Source organism: Scyliorhinus torazame, chromosome 16 (genome assembly GCF_047496885.1).
Source record: "Scyliorhinus torazame isolate Kashiwa2021f chromosome 16, sScyTor2.1, whole genome shotgun sequence".
NCBI lineage: Eukaryota > Metazoa > Chordata > Chondrichthyes > Carcharhiniformes > Scyliorhinidae > Scyliorhinus > Scyliorhinus torazame.
In genome coordinates, this window is record NC_092722.1 from 8,554,611 (window position 1) to 8,579,895 (window position 25,285).

At 44.6% G+C, this 25,285-nt stretch overlaps 1 protein-coding gene across 4 annotated transcripts in view; it reads right to left on the reverse strand.

Annotated features, from left to right (window-relative positions):
* Positions 1 to 25,285, reverse strand: part of clstn1 (calsyntenin 1) — a 130,063-nt gene that overhangs the window by 57,200 nt on the left and 47,578 nt on the right. For 2 of the 4 annotated variants that reach the window (XM_072477900.1, XM_072477897.1), the window contains exons 3-7: positions 18,089 to 18,118; positions 12,368 to 12,563; positions 9,810 to 10,018; positions 2,545 to 2,694; positions 2,054 to 2,239 (exon numbers count right to left, since the gene is read on the reverse strand). In XM_072477900.1, the coding sequence (XP_072334001.1) occupies positions 2,054 to 2,239; positions 2,545 to 2,694; positions 9,810 to 10,018; positions 12,368 to 12,563; positions 18,089 to 18,118 (771 nt within the window). The remainder of the gene's footprint in view (positions 1 to 2,053; positions 2,240 to 2,544; positions 2,695 to 9,809; positions 10,019 to 12,367; positions 12,564 to 18,088; positions 18,119 to 25,285) is intronic. The other 2 variants (XM_072477901.1, XM_072477899.1) reach the window with 1 other exon arrangement.

The window sequence follows — 25,285 nt, forward strand, 5'->3', positions numbered from 1 at the left end:
GGAAAACATGAATTGGGTACTCTAAATTTTTTTTTTTTAAAGAAGCATTTAGATATAGCGTTTAGGGTTAAGGGGATCAAAGGATATGGGGGGGGGGGGGGGGGGGGGTGGATTGGATTGGATTTGTTTTTTGTCACATGTACAGAGGTACAGTGAAAAGTATTTTTAAGTACATGAGAAGAAAAGGGAATAAAAGAAAATACATAATAGGGCAACACAACATATACAATGTAACTACACAAGTACTGGCATCGGATGAAGCATACAGGCTGTAGTGTTAATGAGGTCAGTCCATAATAGGGTCATTTAGGAGTCTGGTGACAGTGGGGAAGAAGCTGTTTTTGAGTCTGTTCGTGCGTTCTCTCAGACTTCTGTATCTCCTGCCCGATGGAAGTGTGAGTAAGCCGGGTGGGAGGGATCTTTGATTATGCTGCCCGCTTTCCCCAGGCAGCAGGAGGTGTAGATGGAGTCAGGTTCGTGAGATGGACTGGGCGGTGTTCACGACTCTCTGAAGTTTCTTGCGGTCCTGGGCCAAGCAGTTGCCATACCAGGCTGTGATGCAGCCCGATAGGATGCTTTCTATGGTGCATCTGTAAAAGTTGGTAAGAGTCAATGTGGACATGCCGAATTTCCTTAGTTTCCTGAGGAAGTATAGGCGTTATTGTGCTTTTTGGGGGGGGAGCAGAGGGAGGAGAGCGGAGGGAGGAGAGCGGAGGGAGGAGAGCGGAGGGAGGAGAGCGGAGGGAGGAGAGCGGAGGGAGGAGAGCGGAGGGAGGAGAGCGGAGGGAGGAGAGCGGAGGGAGGAGAGCGGAGGGAGGAGAGCGGAGGGAGGAGAGCGGAGGGAGGAGAGCGGAGGGAGGAGAGCGGAGGGAGGAGAGCGGAGGGAGGAGAGCGGAGGGAGGAGAGCGGAGGGAGGAGAGCGGAGGGAGGAGAGCGGAGGGAGGAGAGCGGAGGGAGGAGAGCGGAGGGAGGAGAGCGGAGGGAGGAGAGCGGAGGGAGGAGAGCGGAGGGAGGAGAGCGGAGGGAGGAGAGCGGAGGGAGGAGAGCGGAGGGAGGAGAGCGGAGGGAGGAGAGCGGAGGGAGGAGAGCGGAGGGAGGAGAGCGGAGGGAGGAGAGCGGAGGGAGGAGAGCGGAGGGAGGAGAGCGGAGGGAGGAGAGCGGAGGGAGGAGAGCGGAGGGAGGAGAGCGGAGGGAGGAGAGCGGAGGGAGGAGAGCGGAGGGAGGAGAGCGGAGGGAGGAGAGCGGAGGGAGGAGAGCGGAGGGAGGAGAGCGGAGGGAGGAGAGCGGAGGGAGGAGAGCGGAGGGAGGAGAGCGGAGGGAGGAGAGCGGAGGGAGGAGAGCGGAGGGAGGAGAGCGGAGGGAGGAGAGCGGAGGGAGGAGAGCGGAGGGAGGAGAGCGGAGGGAGGAGAGCGGAGGGAGGAGAGCGGAGGGAGGAGAGCGGAGGGAGGAGAGCGGAGGGAGGAGAGCGGAGGGAGGAGAGCGGAGGGAGGAGAGCGGAGGGAGGAGAGCGGAGGGAGGAGAGCGGAGGGAGGAGAGCGGAGGGAGGAGAGCGGAGGGAGGAGAGCGGAGGGAGGAGAGAGGAGGGAGGAGAGAGGAGGAGCGAGGAGAGAGCAAAAGAGGCAGGATCAGGCTATTGAGTTGGGTGGTCACCATGATCATAATGAATGGCAGAGCATGCTCGGAGGGCTGAATGGCCTCCTCCGGCTCCTATTTTCTATGAATATTTGGTGTTTGCAATTAAAATACTTGTATTATGAGTGGGCAGCAGCTTTGCTTTTATCAATACGGCTGCATTTCAAAGTAAACAAACTACACTACAGATTGTGTAAGGATGTACCTTTGGAGGTCAAGTTTGCTAGACAGTGTTCTTTTGGCTGCAAAGGAGAAATTCACATGGCCTAAAACAATAACTGGAGGATTAAAACAAAATTGTTACTTGCAGTAAAACCATGGGAACCGAGCTGTTCAGCAAAGCATCTATTCCGACAAAGATGGGAAGATTAGCATTTTAATGATTGTACACCTTTGTACAGATAGTTAATAAAAGCCTTACCACATAGTCTGTGAAGTGATTTTTCGGAGTAAGTGTCCCTGTCACATCCTTTGCCAATATGACTTGTTTCCAATTCAACCACTGTCTGAATGGATGTAATAGGTTCATCACATGTCTCCAGACGCATAGCCGGAAACAATGCCAAGCTTCCAGTGCCAGGTTCATATTCAATTCTTTTGCTCCAGCCTTTATAATAAACACATCAACGGCCTTGAATATTGAGCTGCCAGAGGCATCATTACCATCACAAAAATGTACAATAGCACTTTTGTCGTACTTTATTGCTTCAATTCCAGTATTGCCATCTTGACTTCATAATCCAGTTGAGGTAGATACTCATTATATTTCAGAAAGGGCTATTTTATATTGTAAAATCTTACATTCAATAGGAAGTTTAATACAAGTTAAAGCACAGATGTTTAATGATTAACAGTTGTGATGTCAAAATGTAAAACAAGCAACTTCAATTATTTTCATGTTAATTTTTTTACCTTGCCAGCCAGGTTTGCATGTAGGTTTAATGTTTATCTTAACAAGAACATCTTCTGTCGAACGCTTCTTTCCACAGTCATAAGCAGTTACTGCAAGCTTGAACTGCCGGTCTTTGCTATAGTTTATCTTCTCAGATTTCTTAATATACCCTGCAAAATCAACAGTTCAACACACATTATTAATAGTTCTTAGTCAAAAGTACATATGGCGCTGATCTTGGCAAAATAAATATTTCATACTTTTTTCCCCCCTGACATATATTCCCTACAAAACTGGGAAATAAGATGAAATCCACAGAAATCCAACTGGAATAATAATAATCTTTATTAATGTCACAAGCAACACTGGAATGAAGTTACTGTGAAAATCCCCTAGTCGCCACGTTACAGCACCTGTTCGGGTACACCGAGGGAGAATTCAGAATCTCCAATTCACCCAACAAGCATGTCTTTTGGGACTTGCGGAAGGAAACCGGAGCACCCGGAGGAAACCCACGCAGACATTGGGGGGGGGGGGAGACGTGTAGACTCCGCACAGACAGTGACCCAAGCCAGGAATCGAACCCAGGTCCCTGGCACTGTGAAGCAACAGTGCTAGCCACTGTGCTACCGCGCTGCCCGAATAGCAACACTGACAGAAACCATTAGAGATTTTAAAAATATAAGTAATCAGACTTCCGGTGACGGCGGGCGGGAGGCAGCCGCGCGTTGGAGGGCTCCCATTCGGGAACGGCATTGTCGGGGGTTAACGCCCGGTCCTAGGGCCAGCGAAGGCAGTAAAAGTCGGGAGACAGCACAGAGGAGAAGAACGTTGAAGACCAGCAAAAAAACGGCCGTGAAAAAAGCGGCTGAAAGTCCGTTGGGGAGTGGAAAGGTCACCGCAGGGTCAGTACAGAAAATGGAGGCTGGAGCACCGGGGAGGCCACAGTGTTTACGGCTAAAGGAATAACTAAGGTGATGGCTGCGGAATTCGAAAAGCAGTTTGCGAAATGCATGGAGACGGTGAGGAAGGAGATGAGGGAGGTTTTGAGTGCGCTGGGGGAGGAGGCGATTTCCCCGGTGGCGAGCGCAGTGGCGGAGGTGCGAGAGCAAGGGGAGGCGCTGAAGGAAGTGGAGGAGATATTATTGCAGTACGGTGATCAACTTGCCTCGATGGGGAAGGAGATGCGGAAGGTGATGGACATTAACAAGGATCTGCGAGGAAAAATGGAAGACCTGGAAAACAGATCCAGGCGACAGAATTTGAGGATTGTGGGGCTGCCCGAAAAAGAGTTGAAGGACCGAGGCCGACTTGACTATTTTGCCACGATGCTGGCAAAACTATTGGGGGAGGGGGAGGATCCCTCCCGATATGAACTGGATCGGGCTAATCGGTCGTGGAGGCCTGTACCAAAGGCGAGTGAGCCGCCAAGAGCAGTGACTCTGTGCTTCCGTAGGTACAGTGTGAAGGAGATGGTCCTGAGCTGGGCCAAGCAGAAGCGGGTGGTGCAGTGGGCTGGAGCTGGTATAAGTGTATACCAGGACTTTACAGTGGAGCTGGCAAGGAGGCGGGCTGCCTTCAACCGGGTGAAGAGGGCACAGTACATTAGCAAGGTGCAGTGCGGCATTGTATATCCAGTGATGCTGAGGGTGACTTATAAGCTCAGGGACTTTTATTTTGGAACGGCGGAAGCAGCGGAGGAGTTTGCGAAGGCAGAAGGACTGTGGCAGAACTGACAAATTGAGAAATGGCCATGTGCCGATGTAACCTCATGACTGTATTTTCTTCTTTTTTGTTTCACTGTGTGCGGGTGTAGGGGCTAAAGGAGCCAATGTTGTATATATTTGGACAAGGGAAGTGATGGGACTTTCACTCGAAATGAGGGCTCTTTGGGGTGTAGTTAGATATGCGGGGTTTGTGTGCTAAAAGGGGATCTCTGGGCTTTCCTAGGGCCGGGCAAGGGGGAAAGGGACCCGGGCGGGGGCCTCCACGCTGGCCAGTTTAAGCCGGCCAGTGAACGGGAGTGAGGTGGGGGGAGGGGCTGCGGCCATCGGAGCCTGGCAGAACAGGGTCCAATTGGTCTAGCCGGGTGGAAAGTTGGGGGGAATGGGGGGGGGGAAAGGAACCGAGGTTGGGGGGAGGAGTTTTACAAGAGGCAGTGGACGGGAGGAGCTGGAGACTGGGGGGGGGGGGGTTACAACTCTTGGGTATCATGTACGGTACTCTTTCAGAGGCTGGTTGGCGTTGAGTGTGTGTGTGTGTGTGGTGGTGGTGGTGGTGGGGGGGGGGGCTCTATAGGTAAATGGTGACCATGGGCGGTCCCGGACTCCTTTTTCTTTTTCTCTTTTGTTTCCACCGTGGGAGGGTTTGGTTTATTGGATGAATATATTGACAAGTGGGCCGTTGTTTGGGGTGGTGAGAGGATGGGATCATTGGTATTGTTAAGGGGATTGATTTTGTATTTGTTACCATTTACTGTTTGTGGGTGGGGTGTCAATTTTTGAAGGAAAATGTGAAAATGTAGAATAATTTTTTTTTTTTTTTAATTTTAAAAAAATATATACAAGTAATCACAACTACATCAAATCTAACAGTTTAGTGCACGCTGTCCACGGTTTTCATCTTTGTAGACTGTTAGTACACACCGAGGATTCATGGGATCATAAGTTAGTATTCATGTTAGCTTGTATACATATCAAATGGATTATCCTAATGGATTTTGATATTCTAATTTAAGATTCATCTACCAATAAGGCAATAATTCATAAAGGACAAGGTAAGGAATAAGGAATCTAGAAATGCACAATACCATTTATTGGATTGTCAGGGATCTTGGATTGCTCGTCATAGCTTGCAGTTGGGATACGCATAATCTCGAAAATCCCAAACGATATATACTAATTCCTGTCCCAACACCAGACTTTTGATGTGGTTATACTGGAAATTGAACAGCATTTTAAAAATTAAAATTCAATATTTGGGGAGGCAGTGGTGTAAGTCGCTGGACTAGTAACAAAGACCCAGGATAATGATCTAGGGGCCTGGCAGGTGGTGGAATTTAAACTCACTAAAATATCTGGAATTAAAAGTCTAATGATGACCATGAAACATTGCCTATTGTCGTAAAAACCCATCTGGTTCACCAATGTCCTTTGAGGAAGAAATTCTGCCAGCCATACCTGGTCTGGCATACATGTGACTCCAGACCCACAGCAATGTGGTTGACTCTTAAATGCCCTCTGAAATGGCCGCGCAAGCCACTCAGTTGTATTCAACCGCTACGAAAACACAAAAAAAGGAATGAAACTGGACCGACCACCCGGCAACCACCTAGGCACCAAAATTGACAACGGCAAAACCAGCCCTGTCGACCCTGCAAAGTCCTCCTTACTAACATCTAGGGGCTTGTTCCAAAGTTGGGAGAGCTGTCTCACAGATGTCAAGCAAAACTTGACATAGCCATGCTCACAGAATCAAACCTTACAATGTCCCAGACACCACTATCACCATTTCTGGGTATGTCCTATCTCACCGGAAGGACCTAGATGGCAGCACAGTGGTGTACAGTCAGGAGGGAGCTGCCCCGGGAGTCCTCAACATGGACTCTGGATCCCATGAAATCTCAGCTTCAGATTACCAGCCACCATCACCTGATGAATCAGCTGAGTACTCCTCCATGCTGAACACCACTTGGAGGAAGCACTGAGGGTAACAAGGGCGCAGAATATTCTCTGGGTGGGGACTTCAATGTCCATCACAAGAGTGGCTTGGTAATAACACCACAGACCAGGCTGGTTGGGTCCTCAAGGACACAGCTGCTAGACTGGGACTGCAGCAGACGGTGAGGGAACCAAGGAGGAAAAACACACTTTAAAAAAAATAAATTTAGAGCACCCAATTATTTTTTTCCCAATTCAGGGGCAATTTAGCATGGCCAATCCACCGAACCTGTACATCTTTGGGTTGTGGGGGTTAATCCCACGCACATATGGGGAGAATGACATGGGGAGGCACGGACAGTGACGCAGGGCCGGAATTTGAACCCAGGTCCTCAGTGCTGCAGTCCCAGTGCTACCCACTGCGCCACATGCCGTAGAAGTGACCACCGCACAGTTCTTGTGGAAACAAAGTCCTGTCTTCACATTGAGGATACCCTCCATCATATTGTGGGGTACTGGGCTAAATGGCAGACTTTGAAAAGATCTAGCAATTCAAGACTGGGCATCCATGAGACTCTGTGAATCATCAGCAGCAGAATTCTATTCAACCACAATCTGCAACCTCATGGCCCGGCATATCCCCCACTCTACCATTACCACCCAGCCAGGGGATCAACCCTAGTTCAATAGATTAAGTGCAGGTGTGTGTGCCAGGAGCAACTCCAGGCATATCAACAAACTAGATGTTAACCTGGTGAAACTACAACACAGGACTACTTGTGTGCTAAACTGCATAAGCAGCAAGTAATAGTCAAAGCTAAACGATTCCACAACAAATACATCAGATCTGGCAAGATGGTGCAGCGGTGTGCACTGCTACCTCATAGCACCGAGGACCCGGGTACGATACTGGCCACGGATCATGGTCCGTGTAGAGTTTGCACATTATCCCTGTGTCTCTGTGGGTCTCACCCCCACAACCCAAAGACGTGCAGGGTAGGTGGATTGGCCACGCTAAATTGCCCCTTAATTGAAAAAAAATGAATTGGTACTCTAAATTCTTTTTTTTTTTTTTTTAAATGCATCAGATTCAAGCTCTGCAGTTCTGCCACTTGCAGCCGCGAATGGTGGTGGTCAATTAAACAACTCACTGCAGGAGGCTCCACAAACATCCCCATTTTCAAATGACGGAGGATCCCAGCACATTTGTGCAAAAGACAAGGCTGAGGTATTCGCAACAATCTTCAGCCAGAAGTGCCTAGTGGATGATCCATTTCGGTCTCCTCCAGAGGTCCCCAGTATCACAGATATCAGAGGCAATATGACTCACTCCACATGCCATCAAGAAACAACTGAAGGCGCTGGATATTGCAACGGCTATAGGCAAAAGAGAATGCCAGAGGTGATGTGATTGCAGGAGTTGCGGATAGTGATGAAGATTGTCAGAAAATACAACAAGGGCTAAACAGCTGGCTTGTAATGCAAAACAAGGTCAGCAGCGCGGGTTCCATTCCCGTACCAGCCTCTCTGAACAGGCGCCGGAATATGGCGACTAGGGGCTTCTCACAGTAAGTTCATTGAAACATACTTGTGACAATAAGTGATTATTATATAGATAGGCTGCAAAATTGGGCAGAGAAATGGCAGATGGAATTTAACCCGGACAAATGAGAGGTGATGCATTTGGTAGATTCAATTCAGATGGGAGCTATAAAATAAATGGCAGAACTATCAGGACCATAGAGACACAAAGATCTGGGCCTGCAGGTCCACAAATTCTTAAAAATGGCTGCACACGTGGAAATGGTGGTAAAGCAAGCATACGGCATGCTTGCCTTCATGGAACGGGGATAGAGTATAAAAGCTCGAGAATTATGTTACAGTTATACAGAACATTGGTTAGGCCACATTTGGAATCCGGTGTCCAATTCTGGTTACCGCACTACCAGAAGGACGTGGAGGCTTTGGAGAGTATAGAAAAGGTTTACCAGGACGTTGCCTAGTATGGAAGGTATTAGCTATGAGAGGTTGAATAAACTGGGATTGTTTTCCTTAGAGAGACGGAGGCTGAGGGCGACTTGATAGAAGTTTATAAAATTATTAGGGGTATAGATAGGGTGAACAGTTGGGAGGCTTTTTCCCCCAGGGCGGAAATGACAATTACAAGGGGGCACAAGTTCAAGGTGAGGGGGGAAAGGTTAAGTGGATATGTGCAGGGCAAGTTTTTTTTACACCGAGGGTGGTGGTAGCTTGCAATGCACTGCCAAGTGAGGTTGATTTTGGCAGATATGTTAGCGACCTTCAAAACTTATCTGGATAGGCACATGAACAGACAGGGTATAGAAGGATACAGGCGGTTGGTCTAGATAGGACACGTGATCGGCGCAGGCTTGGAGGGCCAAAGGGCCTGTCCCTGTGCTGTATTGTTCTTTGTTATTCTTCAGGAGTGATTGACCTTGACATCAAGGCAACATTTGACCCAGTATGGCATCAAGGAGCCCCAGCTAAACTGGAGTCAATGGGAATCAGGGGGGGAACTCTCCACTGGTTGGAGTCATATCTGGCACAAAGGAAGATGGTTGTGGTAGTTGGAGGTCAATCATCTCAGCTCCAGAATATCACTTCAGGAGTTCCTCAGGGTAGTATCCTAGGCCCAACCATCTTCAGCTGCTTCATCAATGGCCTCTCTTCCATCATGTCAGAGTGGGGATGTTCGAAGATGACTGCACAATGTTCAGCACCATTCGCAACTCAAGATAATGAAGCAGTCCATGTCCAAATGCAGCAAAACCTGGACAACATCCAGGCTTGGGCTGACAAGGGGAAAGTTACATTTGTGCCACACAAGTGGCAGGCAATGACCATCTCCTACAATTGAGGATCTAGCCATCGCCCCTTGACATTCAATGGCATTACCATTGCTGAATCCCCACAATCAACATTCTGGGGGTTGCCATTGATCAGAAACTGAACTGGACTCGTCATAGTATACCGTGGCTATCAGGGCAGATCAAAGGCTAGGAATCCTCATATCTCGACCCTCCAAAGCCTGTCCACCATCGACAAGGCACAAGTCAGTAGTATAATGGAATACTTATGTTCTACTTGCCTGGATGAGTACAGCTCCAACAACACAAGAAGCTTGACACAATCCAGGACAAAGCATTCCGCTTAATTCCTCCTCCTTCCACAAACATTCAAATCCTCCGCCACCGACGAATAGTAGCAGCCGTGTACCAATTACAAAATACACGGCAGTAACTCACAAAGAACCTTGAAAACATGACCTCTACCATCTAGAAGGACAAGAGCAGCAGATACCTGGGAACCCCACCACCTGGAGGTTCCCCTCCAAGTCACTCACCGCCCTGACTTGGAAATATATCGCCATTCCTTCACCATCGCTGGGGTAAAATCGGAACTCTCGCCTAACAGCATTGCGGGTGTACCTACACCTGAGGAACTGCAGCGGTTCGAGAAGGCAGCTCACCACCACCTTCTGGAGGGCAATAAATGCTGGCCTAACACCAACGCCCACATGCCGTAAATGAATTTAAAACATTTTTAAAAGGTAAAAAATTAGATTTAATGTCTATCTTTTTTTAAATATATGGCTCATGACTTACCATCTTTATCAATAGTGAACGGTACATCAGGAGTAACAATTTCATAACTACAGATTTGGCTGAATTGAGGTGAACAGTCTGCATCAATTGCTTCCACTCTCAAGACACTGTCATACTTCTTTCCTTCAATGATTGTGGCTTTGTAGGACTTCTCTTTGAAAACTGGGGAGTACTCATTTATGTCATTCACCTGGATGTGAACATTGGCCCTGCAAAGCAAAAGTACAGGTCAGAGATACTGGAGTGGTTACGAACGAAAGGGCAGGATCTGGAAAGGGGTCTAATACCAATGGATTTCTGAGCCATGCATCCTACCATATCGACCCTAATTCAACCCAGATCGAATGCTGAACTCGCCAGCTACTACTCGGGAAGCAATATAGGTGCTGCAATTGGTTTCAGACACTCAGCAAAATAGTGCCTTTAATGTCGTAAAACCACCAAGGTGCTTCTGGGAGCATTTCACCCCCCCCCCCAATCAAATCTGATTGCAAACCATACACAACTATCACACAACAAGTGACCAAACATGTGGATAAGGCACAAGGGTTAAAGAGCAATTTAAAAAGGAGATGCCGGGTAGAGGCAAGAAGATTTGAGAGAAAATTCCAGAACTTGGGCATGACAGCCAAAGGCACAGCCATTAACAGTGGAGCGAAGGATATGAAGTGCATCAGATAATACTATTTGAGAAGTGCCAAAATCCAGGAGGCTTAAGGGGCTGGAAGACAAAGATTGGGAGGGGCAAAGCCAGGGATGATTCGGAATACAAGAATCTGAATTTTAAGTGCACCTAGATGTTACTGCACCAGGAGCCAATGTAGGCCAGCGACACTGGGCTAATGGGTGAACAGGACTTTGTACTGAGAGTTAGGATAAAGGCAACCGAGGAAACAAAGACAGAGGAGATGTGTTCTCCTGATAATTGTCCAACAATAAATACTGGAACTGTATCTGCGTGCCACATGAGAACATGAACTGGCTATCACACTCCCAGAAAATATCCAGACAGATGGGTGTTCACTTGTAAACATGAAGAATGGCCACTTGGGAAAGTACTGCTCAGATGTCCAGCACCAATGAACACCTTTCATAAGAAAAATGGTAATATGGCCCAGTAACATGTGGACTGTAGACCGATCTGAGCAAGAGAAATGTTGCTTACTGCAAATAGTTATTCTCGCTCTTCGTTGAAAATCAGCCTGCAATTATAAATTGTAAAGCGTTTCTCATTCCTTTAATTTTCATAACAGTGATGTAAATCTGGGTAATTTGCAGAGAGAAAAAAAAGTGAAGATTGCCTGATGGGAAGCACAAAAAATTCTGAAACAGTGACCGAGGTTGGATTTTCTTCCATTGGTTGAGGTTCATTTTTTGTTGATCAGGTAAGGAACATTGAAATAGGGTTTCAATAATTTATGTCCCATGACCCATATTTTTAGCTATCCATAATTGTTTTCCACAAAGAATGTTGGGAATTGGGTCCAGAAATCACTGGCTACACAGTCTAGTGAATGATACAGTAGAAGACAGTGACATCCAACTAACTGCTGGAAGGAGTGCATGTTGGGGGCACACTACCTTTATTTTTTAACGGCACAAATGTTTAAAGGAAATAATTAAAACCCCAGATGTAATGAAATGCTTTCATATCCATATTCTTGCTATACTATTTCTTATGAAAACAATTGGAGTCATTTCCTCTGACTTATGTACCCTGGGGTGAACTGCATTTGTATTTGATGAGATTACAGAGCTCCTTTCATTGGGAGGAAGAACACCAAGCCAGTCAGAGCTTAAAACAATGGAAAATTTACCTTGCAAATATAAGAAATTACCTGAACAGATTTAGCTTATCAATAGAGATTTCATACCTCCCCACCCCTGATCTGCAGCATACTCTTGAATAGTTTGCAAACCTATCTGCAACTCTAGCTTGGCTGGTACGTTAAGGAAAACATTCCATAAAACACCAGACATATAAAAATATAATTCCATTTGCATCTTGCAAAATTATTTGAATGACAACAGAACTTCTGATTATGCAGCATTTTTCTTTCAAGGATTTAAACTATCCTCTTAATACATATGTCTCTCAAAAATGTTGCCCGAAAACTGCAGAGATGGCAATTCAGTATTGTCAGCCAATGGTTACTTGTGGTATGAAGCAATCCTCCCAGTTTAAAGGGAGCTTCCTTGTTGCTCATTTTGCAGTATCGGATAGAGGGGCAAATATTTGGCAACACAAAATGAAATTATCGTGGCAGTTGCCTGACCCATCCAGCTGCTGTTAGGGTAGGAGAAATGAGGAAATGGGAACCTGTAACACCTGGAAGTTGCACCAAAACCAAAGAAAACAAAAAGGTGATCAACTATGAACCATTTAACTTTTCAAAAGCAAGCAGACGTTCAAGATTACCTTTAATATCTTATTGATGAGCAATAATTAGCAACTCTGATTGTACATTGACTGAAAGCATGTGTTGAGTCAACCAGAAGATTATGAAACAAATCTAAGTTGCCATGCCAATTTTCCCTGCCTCACAGTGAATACTTACTTATGGGACTTTTTCATATTTCCCCCATCTGGACCCTCTCCACAGTCATACGCCTGGATAGTAAAGGTGTACTCTTTCTGCAACTCACAGTCCATCTTCTCTTTTGAACGTATGACACCTTCACCTGTGGTTTTATCAACCACCACAGCTTCAAATGGAACATTCTGCCCATGAATTCTAAATCCACAAATCTCACCTAGAGTTTAACAGACAGCAAGTTAGAGCTGGGATAATAACACATTAAACTTTTTTTGGGTTAAATTAATGTGCAACAGCAGTCCAAACTTCACAGCCAGGGATTGTTTTTATTGTGAGGGTCTGTGGAGAAAGCAAAGCCTGTGTGCCTTGTTCGGGTGAGTTCTGGGACTTAGTAAAAGAGCATATGCCTGCCTTCCAAGCCACTGGTTTACATTGCATCCATTCATGCAGGGGAGAGAGAGAGAGAGAAAGAGAGAAATAAATAAAGAGACAGGCATTTCACAGGAGTACTTAGGACAGCTATAACTTATAACATACAGCCATGGCTGCTGGAATCTTCTATGCCAAGCTACTGGACAGAGCTGGGCTGCCTAATCTGACCAAGACAAAAAGTTAAAGTGCAAAGTTAAGTCTGAGATGTACAAGCATTTGATATAGGTTCAGCACAATCTCACAAATTCTGTCAAAATTCGTCACTTTCCAAAGAAGTCAAGTCTTCCTGTGCAATGTATCTGTCCACAATTAGGGAACCAAGACAAACCACTGGATGGCAAATCAGTATTAGAAATATCAGTTTGATATCCATTTCCAGAAATGAACACTTTGTATATGTTGTGCTCATTTCAAGTGCATCAAGTCCTTTCAACAAGTATCAACGGCCAACTATTGGATAGGAAATAGCCAATATATCCATCACCACCACTGGGTTCAGAATACTTACAGTTAAACTCTAACGGATTTGAAAATTAAAATTCTCCTACACGGACTTTAAGAAACTAGAATAAAGTCACAAATAATTTATCCCACAATTCCAGTATATGTTAACGGTCAGGCATCTGCCTTCCAAAGTCTACCACAAATATAGGGGAGAATTATTAAAGATTACACTGCAAGGAGGAATGTTGATCATTTTAACTCAAAATCAATATCAGCAAACCAGAGTCATGATCAGAAGTTCAATTTCACAATACTAATGTATAGACTCAAAGGTTAAAACGACAGAGACGTTGCTGAATAGGCACAAATAACAAGACTTCTGGAAACTCCCCCTGGAAAAGCTTCTTGCTGAACACCCAAGGTGATAGCAATAGATTTTAAATAATAGCAGTTTGGTTCACATTTTTCCTCACTTCCTTTTCTGTATGCTTTAAATGCATACAGCAGTTCCCCCTTGCTGGTTATTTGACTAACTCCACGAAGTGGCCATTATTCAGTCTTGGCTAAGCAACCAGCTGCCTTATGCTAAGGAACTTCACAGCCAAACAATGTTCAGATGTGCACAGTTTCAGCCAGAGCTACTGAAAAGCAAATCAGTAACAAGAGTCTGTCTGATTTTCTCACTTTTTGGCAATTGGCAGCACTCCTATCACCATACCTCAGATAAGTGGCAGAGATATTTTTAAAAGCTCCAATTGGAATGGGGGCTGGTTTAGCACAGGGCTAAAGAGCTGGCTTTTAAAGCATCCCAAGGCAGGCCAGCAGCGTGGTTCAATTCCCGTACCTGCCTCCCCAAACAGGCGCCGGAATGTGGAGACTAGGGGTTTTTCACAGTAACTTCATTTGAAGCCTACTCACTCAAACTACCCAAACTAGCTTCCTGTGGCTTTGCATATGGGAAGCCGAACAATTATGATCTTTAGGGAGGGCAAGGTTATTCAGCAGGGATAAATGGGCCTGAGTTTAGAGATTAAATTTGAAGTCACACATTGTATTTCCATTATAAACTCTAGTTAACCTATCACATTGCAATTGCATACTCTTAACACTAGTGGTGCTATACCCCAAAGCATTTGAACTAATGGATACTATTTTACTAATGTATTTAGTATGAGTGAATTTCACATTCAGTTTGAGGGACAGAAGAATGGATCCAAGACTACCATTTTCAACTTAAATTAGGACAATTAGGAGGACACGAAAGCTGAACTGGCTAAATGAAATGAACTGGCAAATTAGATTAAGGAATAGGTCAATAGAGATGCAGTGGCGGACATTAGATATACCAGAATACACAATAGATACATTCCAACTAGAAAGAAAAATTCCCACGGGGTGGATCCACTAGCCATGGTTAACTAAAGTAGCATCAAACTGTAAGAAAGCATACAATTTGGCAGATCAGAAGATTGGACATAAAAAAAATAGGAAAGAATGACAAAAAGATTAATATGGGTGGCATAGTGGTTAGTTGTTTTTTAAATTAATTTTTAAAATTTTTTTTATAAAGAGTACTCAATTCATTTTTTCCAAATTAAGGGACCATTTAGCATGGCCAATCCACCTACCCTGCACATCTTTTTGGGTTATGGGGGTGTAAACCATGCAAACACGGGGAGAATGTGCAAACTCCACACGGACAGTGACCCAGGGCTGGGATCGAACCTGGGACCTCGGCACCATGAAGCAGCAATGCTAACCACTGCGCCACCGTGCTGCCCCAAGCAGTGGTTAGTACTGCTGCCTCACAGCATTCAACTCCGGCCTTGGATGACTGCCTGTTTGGAGTTTGCACATTCTCCCCGTGTCTGCGTGGGTTTCTTCTGAGTGCTCGGATTTCCTCCCACAGTCCAAAGGTGTGCGGGTTAGGTGGGGTGGATGCAGACATGATTTGCTAAATGGCTTCCTTCTGCACTCTGAACTGTAGGGATTCTATGAAAGGAGGGAAAAATTAGATCCCGAGTGAAAGCTAGCAAGAAATAAAGATGGATAGTAGATGATTGTTAACTCTTTTTTAAAAAAAACAAACATAAAGTGAGCATGGTCCTACAGAAAGTGAGGATTAGTGGAAATCCAAGGAGATTGCAGATTAATTGAACAGGCATTTTACATTGGTCCTCACAATCGAGCAAATAAGGAACATTCCAAAAATATCTAAATCAGGAACTTGGGAGGAACTCACAAAAATTACAAACACCAGGGAAGTGGTACTGCGAAAATTGTCAAAGCTGCAAGCTTCAGACAAGTCCCCAGGTCCTGGACGCCATCCTAGGGTCTTAAAAGAAGTGGTTTCTTTGGTTTTAATTTTCCAAAATTCCCTAGATTCAGGGAAGATTCAATTAGATTTGAAAATAGCAGAATGCAACTCCTTTATTCAAAAAAAGGAGAAGAAAGAAAGAAATCTGGAATCTACAGGCCAAGGAGCTTTACATCGGTTGTGGGGAAAATGTTAGATGATATTAAAGACATTATGGTAAGCCGCAGAGATAAATTCAAGTTAGCCAGGCAAAGTCAACATGGTTTAGTGAAATGGAAATCATGTTTAATCAATTTATTGGAGTTCTTTGAGGAAATAATGTGGTATGGATCAAGAGAACCAGTGGATATGTTGTATTTCAATTTCCAGAAATCATTTTGATAAGGTGCCACATCAAAGGTTAGTGTGGAACATAAAAGCTCATGGTGAAGGGGTAACATATTAGCATGGATAAAGATCAGCTCGCTAACAGTAGGCATAAATGGCTCTTTTGGCTCCTAGTTGGCAAGATGTAACATGTGATGTGACACAGGGATCAGTGCTGGGGTCTCAACCTTTTACAATTTATATAAAGGAACCAAAGGCGTTGATAAATTTGATGGTACAAAAAAAAAAAAAATCAGTAGGAAAGTCAGTTGCGAAGACTTGAGGTTACAAAGAGATATAGATAGGTTAAATGAGTGGGCAAAGATCTGGCAAAGAGTATAATGTGGTAAATGTGAAATTACTAATTTTGCAGGAAAAATAAAAAAAAGCAACATGAATCACAAAAGTTTAGGTACAACAAATAATTAGGAAAGTTAATAGATTTATTGCGATTGGAATCGAATATAAAAAGTAGATAAGTTATGCTATGGTGAGAGGACATCTGGAGTACTGTGTACAGTATTGATGTCCTTATTAAAGGCTGGATGTAAATCCATCTAAACTGGAAGCAGTTCGAAGGTTTCCGAGACTAATATCTGGAATGGGCAAGTTGTCTTATAAGGAAAAATTGGACAGGCTAGGCTTGCATTTGCTATAATTTAGAGGAGTAAGACACAACCTGACTGAAATACACATGATCCTGAGAGTTCTTGACAGGGTGGATGTGGAAAGGATGTTTCCTCTTGTGGGAGAACCTATAAACATTTAAGACGGTGAATGTCCACAGCACCACCGTAGTCCCAGTGCTAACCATTGCGCTGCCCTCCAGGGGAGGCTTTTAAGGCAGAGCTCGATAGATTATTGATAATCTACGGGTGAAAGGTTATCAGGGGTGATTGGAAATGTGAAGTTGAGGTTATAATCAGATCAGCCTATATCTTATTGAATGACAGAACAGGCTCAAGAGGCCCGCTCTTTACTAGTTTGTATGTTCGTAGAGTAAAATGCAGGATCCAATTTACTTTTTAAAAAAAAAAACATTTTTTTTTTTAGTACCCCATTAATTTTTGCAATTAAGGGGCAATTCAGTGTGGTCAATTGACTTACTTTCCACATCTTTTTGGATTGTGGGGGTAAGACCCACGCAAACATGGAGAGAATGTGCAAACACCACATGGACGGTGACCGGGGCCGGGATCAAACCCAGGGCCAGGAGTTAGCAGTGCTAACCACTGCACCATCGTGCTGCCCCATGATCCAATTTACACACAAATGGCAAGAGAACAAATGACTAGCTTCTTGGCAGTGTTGGCTAAGTGAAGAACATTGGAACTCCCTGCAGATCTTCAAGTAGTACTACTGAAATCTTTGCTAACAATTAGAAGCATCCCAGAAGATGATGCAGCACTCCCTCTATATTGCAACAGGCTAGTGCAACAGCATCTTATTTGAAAGAAGATATTCAAACCGTGGAATAACTTCAATGCACAACTTTCTCACTCAGACGCAAGCGTCCTGCCAAATAAAGTCAAGACAACATTTGTGTGGAAGATATTCCTGAGATACGTGAAATGATTTTTCAACTAATGCCTAGAAATTAAACTATGCTTAGGACTATAAATTCAAATTGCATCTCATTACTCCACTGGGCAGTATGTTCACTAATCCTTCAACAGAATGCAACAATACTGTATGTTAAAGCTGAATAATTAGGCATAACAAACAGAACATTACTTTAATTGTAACAGGTTACTCAGATACGTATTGAGCATGGAAGTGGCTTATATACACTGGCATTCAATAATCTGATATCAAGAGTCTGAATACAACTGATTTTTTATTACACACTGCCAGTTTAACACACAGCAAAGACAAGTATCCAAAGTAAAGGACAACGTTTAATTATCTTATCACTTAGGTCAAGGGATAGTTGATTTGTGGATAAATACAACATCCTAAATGGAGGGAAATGGAAAGGATGTCAAACAACTGATATTTCTAACGAACCCTTTAAAAGTTGAACTTCACATCCAGTAATTTTTTGCAAATAAAGCTGGATAATAATGGGGAATAAAACTGATGACAGGATTTGCTGTTCAAGTGCTGATTCCCCATTTTATGACCAGAGTTAGTGAGTTAATATAATTGTTCATGATGAATGAAAGAAAGAACCCAGGTATCACCTTCTTTGGTGAATGTCACCTCATACCTCTCTATAAGGGGAAGAAAAGATAAACAGAGGTCAGTCATCAAGGTAAGAAAGCAAAAGAGTGAAGACAGGGACTAAGTCAAAGGATCATCGCAAATACAAAGCAACTGAAATTCAAACTCTAGTACTGTGCTCGATTCAGAATAGCATTTTTAGCAATTAATTTACATGTTTTTCATAGACATTTCAACGGTCTTTGTAAAACATCACAAATTCCCAGTTTATGGAGCCATTTAACAAAAAAAAAAAAAAAAGCTTTTTTGAAAAACACTAACCTTTACGGTTCCAGGTTCTCTGAAGACAATTTACATTAAAAAATGACAAATTATCTAACATAATTCAGAACTAAGTAATGGAAAATACTTTGTATATTTCAATATTGAGTAACAATACCCATGTAGACAAGTCAAATCGATTGCGAATATATATATCTAAATTGGTATTTATTTTGGCAACAATAATTGAATATCACCAACACTGATCCTCCTACTTAAGTCACATTTTAATCCCCAATTATCCAGCAAGTATTGAACTTTGTGGCAGCAATCCAACATTTGATAACCAACATTTCTTGACCTTGCAGTTGTGTGCAATAGTACAGCTGCATGATATTGCGAGAACAGCATGTCCATAATTGAACATTAGAACATCTTGCATTTGAAATCTTGTCCTCTTCCTGCGAACTCATCCAAATAAATTTCTCAACTGATACCCTAAGATCCAAAACAAGTACTCAAGTTACCCTAAAACTTTAGTATTGCTTTTAAAAAAGTTTATATCTCCAAGTAACACTTCCTTATCACTACACATCAATTATTGTTTTAATGGAAACCATCAAAATCCTTATAATTAAAAAAGGGAAGTTGCTGTGAAATATAGTTTTGACCTCATTATTTTAGGTTGTGTTAACTTTAGTCCCATTAAGGGGTTGGTTTAGCATAGTGGGCTAAACACCTGGTTTGTAAAGCAGAACAAGGCCAGCATCGCGGGTTCAATTCCCGTACCAGCCTCCCCGAACAGGCACCGGAATGTGGCGACTAGGGGCTTTTCAGTGATTTCATTTGAAGCCTACTTGTGACAACAAGCGATTTTCATTTCATTTTTCACTTTACCTTTAATCTGTTGGATGAACAAAAAAAAATAGGTAGTTTTAATGCCTCAGGAAACTCTGCAGCTGAAAGGAGATGTGAGAGGCAGACACAAGACTTGTGGTCAGGAGGAGGAGTGCTTCCCCTTCCTCAGATCAATCAGCAACTACAGCCTGCAGCCACACGCCTAACCACCTGAAAGCTTTCAATCTGGCTGTTTTTAATTATGTTTCTCCCCCACCCCAGCTGTTTCTGTTGGGGCAAAGGTTTGAAGATTCTCATGTTTTTATTCTAGTCTGCAAGTTTATTTTCCCAAATTGTTCCAATAGCAACCATTTCATTTCTCAATTCATCTGACGCAAAGGAAGGAGGGTGGGAGATTTCACTTAGCTGACAGCCATGGAACTGTGAGGTAACAGGAAGGATTTCAGAGTAATGAGGAGGAATGGCAGACGGCAAGATGATCGAAGGGGGATTAAAAAGTAATGGAGAAACAGTTTATTCTTGTCCTCCTTCAAAAGGATGATGAGCATTACTTAGGGGAAACAAGGTTAAATAGATTACTGTTTAAGAAAGCTTGCAACAAGAGCTCTGATGGTTACAGTAGATGGTGCCAGAAGCCACTACGTGCTGGCCCAGGTGGGCATTAATCCTAAAGTGGCAGAAGTGGAAAGTGATTGATAGAAGGAACCATGAATATTGTGGAACTTGAGGGTTTGAGAATAGGAGGCAACTAGGGGTGGGCAGTAAATGCTGGCCTAGCCAGCGACACCCACATCCCAAAAATGTATTTTTATTTTTAAAAATTGACGAAATGTGAGGAAGAACAATGTAGAAAAAAGCAACAGTAAAACTTTGCACAGTGAATTGGCAATGAACTATATATGCCAACGGGGTGCAATTTATTCATGATCGAGAATCTGCAATAGGGTACGGTATCAGTTCCAAAGAAAAGGAGGAGGAGGTCTGGAAATGATTAGGAAATCCTGGCTGAGGAAAATAATCTTGGATTGGTTGATGTTCAAAGAAAATCCAACCATGACAGCAGCTGAAGAGTATCTCAGGGGACTACAGTCAATGGTTACAGAGGCCTGGTTAATAGTCTCTTGGATTTAATGAATACTTGCCTTTCTCAGGCAGTGCAGTGGCAAATATAACTGCACTGCATCAGGGGAGTTGAATAATTTTTCATGCCACCCATATATACACAAAAAAAAGTGTGGTAACTAAAAGGCAGGATTTTCAACTGGAAGACAGAGTAGAGGCATGGCTAACAGTCACAAATGTGTCTTTTCTCCAACAAGTTTTGAGCAAGAAAACATACTGGATTATCACGCATAATTTATTTGGAACCCTGCAGTTATCTGCATTAATTAGATAGTAGGCCATTCAATTAGCTCACTGGGATCAAAAGGCTTAATGCCTAGCATTTACTGAAATCCTACACAACTGTTGGGATGTTAACACCATCTGGTCCGCAATGTGTCGAAACTGTTAATTTATTTGGTATCAATTCAGTAAATTGAACAATCGTGGTGATAGATTAGCTCAAGTGTTTCATAGAAATGTAAAATTGCAGGCTGCATCACAAGTAAAGCTTTTGCAACAGCTGACAAGAGCAAGACAGTTATGGATCGGCAGGCAGTAGATATGAATTGCATTCATCAGTAACTGAAATGTTTGATATTTCCAAACCGGAGATAAGTCTAAAAACTACAGTGGATTGTTTTGTAAATTCAATGTTTGCGTTCTCCCCAAATCCTCCCTATTCACCAGTGCCAAGTGCGAGCATGCAACTGCATGCTAGAGAAACTTGCAAATTCAATTAAATGGACATTAGAGTGAATGATAAATATAACTGCATTGCATCCAACATTACACGGTGCCCAAGCACTTTGCTGAAGAAATTATCTTCAACCCAGAAGAGGTATTCAGCAGCGAATTAAATGCATAAAACATTTGTTTTTTTAAATATACATTTAGAGTACCCAATTCATTTTCCCCAATTAAGGGACAATTTGGGTGGCCAATCCACCTACTCTGCACATCTTTTGGGTTGTGGGGGTGAAACCCACGCAAACATGGGGAGAATGTGCAAACTCCACACGGACAGTGACCCAAAGCCAGGATCGAACCTGGGACCTCGACACCGTGATGCAGCAGTGCTTTTTTAAAAATATATATTTTTCTTCAAATTTTTACATCTTTTCAACAAACACCCCCCTTACAGAAATTAGAAAAAACAAAGAACACATAAATAAACATCTTATAGCTATGTCACGTATTCCCCCAATATACAAGACCCCCTTAAATGATAATAAACACAGTAGTAAACACAAAGTACCCCCCTCCACCCCGGGTTGCTGCTGTCCACCTCCCAACGCTCCGCTGGAAAGTCAAGGAACGGTTGCCACCGCCTGAAGAACCCTTGCACAGATCCTCGAGGCAAATTTTACCCTCTCCAATTTAATGAACCCCGCCAGGTCGCTGATCCAGGCTTCCACGCTTGGGGGCCTCACATCCTTCCACTATATCAGAATCCTCCGCCGGGCTACCAGGGACGTAAAGGCCAGAATACCGGCCTCTTTCGCCTCCTGCACTCCGGCTCGTCCGATACCCCAAATAGTGCGAGCCCTCAACACGGCTTAACCCGTTACCACCTTAGACACCGTCCTCGCAACACCCCCTCCAGAACCCATCCAGCGCTGGCGCGCCCAGAACATGTGGGCGTGATTTGCTGGGCTCCCCGAACACCTCACACACCTGTCCTCTACTCCAAAAAACCGACTCCGCCTTGCCCCAGTCATGTGTACCCTGTGCAAAACCTTTATTGTATCAGGCTCAGCCTGGTGCAAGAGGAGGAAGAATTTACCCTAGCCAGGGCATCCGCCCACGTACCCTCGTCTATCTGCTCCCCCAGCACCTCCTCCCATTTACCCTTCAGCTCCTCCACCGTGGCCTCCTCCTCCTCCTGCATCTCCTGGTAGACCGGCGAGACCTTGCTTTCTCCAACCCACACCCCCGAGAGCACCGAATCCTGGATCCTACGTGCTGGCAGCAGCGGAAATTCCCTCACCTGCAGTCTTACAAATGCCCTTACCTGCATGTACCTGAAGGCATTTCCAGGGGGGCAGCCCAAATTTTTCCACCAACCCCCCAAACCTCACAAACGTCCCATCTATTAACATGTCCCCCATCCTTCTAATACCTGCACTGTGCCAGCTCAGGAACCCCCCCATCCATTCTCCCCAGGACAAACCGATGGTTCTCTCGGATCGGGGACCACACCGAAGCCTCTACCTCCCCACTGTGGCGTCTCCACTGCCCCCAAATTTTGAGGGTCGCCGCCACCACTGGACTCATGGTGTACCTTGTCGGCGGGAGCGGCAGTGGTGCCGTCACCAGCGCTGCAGTCACCAGCGCTCTCAGGCTCATGCCCACACAGGACGCCATCTCCAGCCTCTTCCACGCCACGAAGCGGTGGCACCGCACCAGCACCGCCCGCGGCAGCTCGTTGGGCTTGGGCCTCCTCGTTCTCCGAGGCCTTTTGCCGCACCTCCCGGATTGCCGCCCCTTGAGCCTTCTGGGTCTCGAGCAGCTCGTCTATCGAAGCCTTCATTGGCTCCAACAGCTCTGCCTTCAATTCCGTGAAGCAGCGCTGGGAGAAACTCCTGCTATTCCTGCGAACACGCTGCCTGGTCTCCACCCGCTACCATCTTGGTTTTCCTGCCTAGCACTTTTCACTGCTCCAAAACTACTTTTTTCACCGCTCCACTCCTGGTCCAATCCATACAGTGCCAGGGAAATGTTACTGTCACCTTCCCACACTGGGAACTGTCGAACAAATGCCGCTGGGGGCCCTAAAAAGAGCCCAAAGTCAGTTTCTGGCAGGAGCTGCCGAACGTGCGCCTTAGCTCCGCATTGCCGCAACCGGAAGTCGATGCAGCAGTGCTAACCACTGCGCCACCATGCTGCCCTTTGCATAAAAAATTTGTATGTGCTTTACCCAAACAAAATATATTGAAATAGAAAGCCACCCATGGAATCCTTGCAGTGCAGAAGGCAACAATGCGGCCCATCGGGTCTGCACAGACATCTAAAAGAGCATTCCACCCAAGCCTACTACCCCGCCCTATCCCAATAACCCCTTAACCTAACCTTTGGACACTAAGGGGCAATTTAGCATGGCCAATCCACTATATGCAGGCTAAGCTGTAAAGTGGGGTTAAGCAGCTATGATTTTTATTTTGTAGCAGTTACTTTATGTTTTGCTTCAATTCAGTTACCATTTGTGGAAAAATAAAATATTTACCCAGCTGGCCTATTCCTAAAATTCTGAGTATGCAGAGAACGCCCGTATTGCTGTACAGACTTTGGTATCCCCAGAAGTGGTCAGCAGATTTGGTTCTGTTTAAGTTGATGCTGCAAGCTGTTTCGGCTTCAACTAATTGCCACTTGATATACAGGAAGAGCAAGATACATATGAAAACATTTTTAAAGTATAGAAATACAAGTGACCAAACCAACAAAAATAATCACACAAATACTTAGCAACTTCCTCATGGCAAACTGGTACAAAAGGTGAAGTTTAATTTAATAATCTTTATTGTCACAAGTAGGCTTACATTAACACTGCAATGAAGTTACTGTGAAAAGCCCCTAGTCGCCACATCCAGCACCTGTTTGGGTACACGGAGGGAGAATTCAGAACGCCCTAATTACCCAGCAGCATGTCTTTCGGAACTTGTGGGAGGAAACGGAGCATCCGGAGAAAACCCACGCAGACACAGGGAGAACGTGCAGATTCCGCACAGTGACCCAAGCCGGGAATAGAACCTGCGACCCTGGCGCTGTGAGGCAACAGTGCTAACCACTGTGCTGCCCAGTCACACGGGATCAGGGTGAGCTGGCAAGATGGCTACAGAACTGGCTCGGTCATAGAAGACAGAGGGTGGCAGTGGAAGGGTGCTCTTCTGAATGGAGGGCTGTGACTAGTAGTGTTAGCAGATGACTCCAAGGTTGGTGGAGTTGCAGATGGTGATGAGGTTTGTCAGAGTATACAGCAGGGTATAGATCGGTTGGAGACTTGGGCAAAGAAATAGCAGAGAGTTTAATCTGGACAAATGAGAGGTAATGTATTTTGGAAGGTGTAATACAAGTGGGAAGTATACTGTAAATGGCAGAACTCATAGAAGTATTGACAGGCAAAGATCTGGGCGGACAGGTCCACAGATCACAAAGTGGCAACACAGATAGATAAGGCAGTCAAATAAGCATACAGCATTCATCAGTCAGGGCATTGAGTATAAAAATTGGCAAGTCATGCTACAGCTTTACAGAACCTTAGTTAGGTGTACAATTCTGGTCACCACATTACCAGGAGTCTGTGGGGGCTTTGGACAGGGTACAGAAGAGATTTACCAGGATGTAGCCTGGTCTGGAGGGTATTAGCTAGGAGGAGGTTGGATAAACATGGGATTGTTTTCACTGGAATGACGGAGGTTGAGGGGCGACCTGATAGAAGTTAACAAAATTATGAATGGCATGAACAGAGTGGATAGTCAGAAGCTTTTTCCCCAGGGTGGAAAACTCAATTACAGGGGGACTTAGGTTTAAGGTGCGAGGGGCAAAGTTTAGAGGAGATGTGCGAGGCAAATATTTTTACACAGAGGGTGGTGAGTGCCTGGAACTCTGCCAGGGGAGGTTAGAATAAGGTACGATAGCGACTTTTAAGAGGGATCTTGACAAATACATGAACAAGATGGAAATAGAGGGATACAGACCACAGTGCAGAAAGTTTTAGTTTGGACAGGCATCATGATCGGTGCAGGCTTGGAGGCCCAAAGGACCTGTTCCTGTCTACTGTCCTTTGCAAACTTAAGTTGCCTTGTATAGTTGCACTTGGTGAAAAGAACTTGTGATCAAGATAGTCTTAACGCTAATAATAATCTTTCTTCAAATTTGTGTTTTTAATATAAAACTTAACACCAACATTGAGAACTGGTTCTTCTAGGGCTGGGGCTGGTTTAGCACAGGGCTAAATTGCTGGCTTTGAAAGCAGACCGAGGCAGGCCAGCAGTATG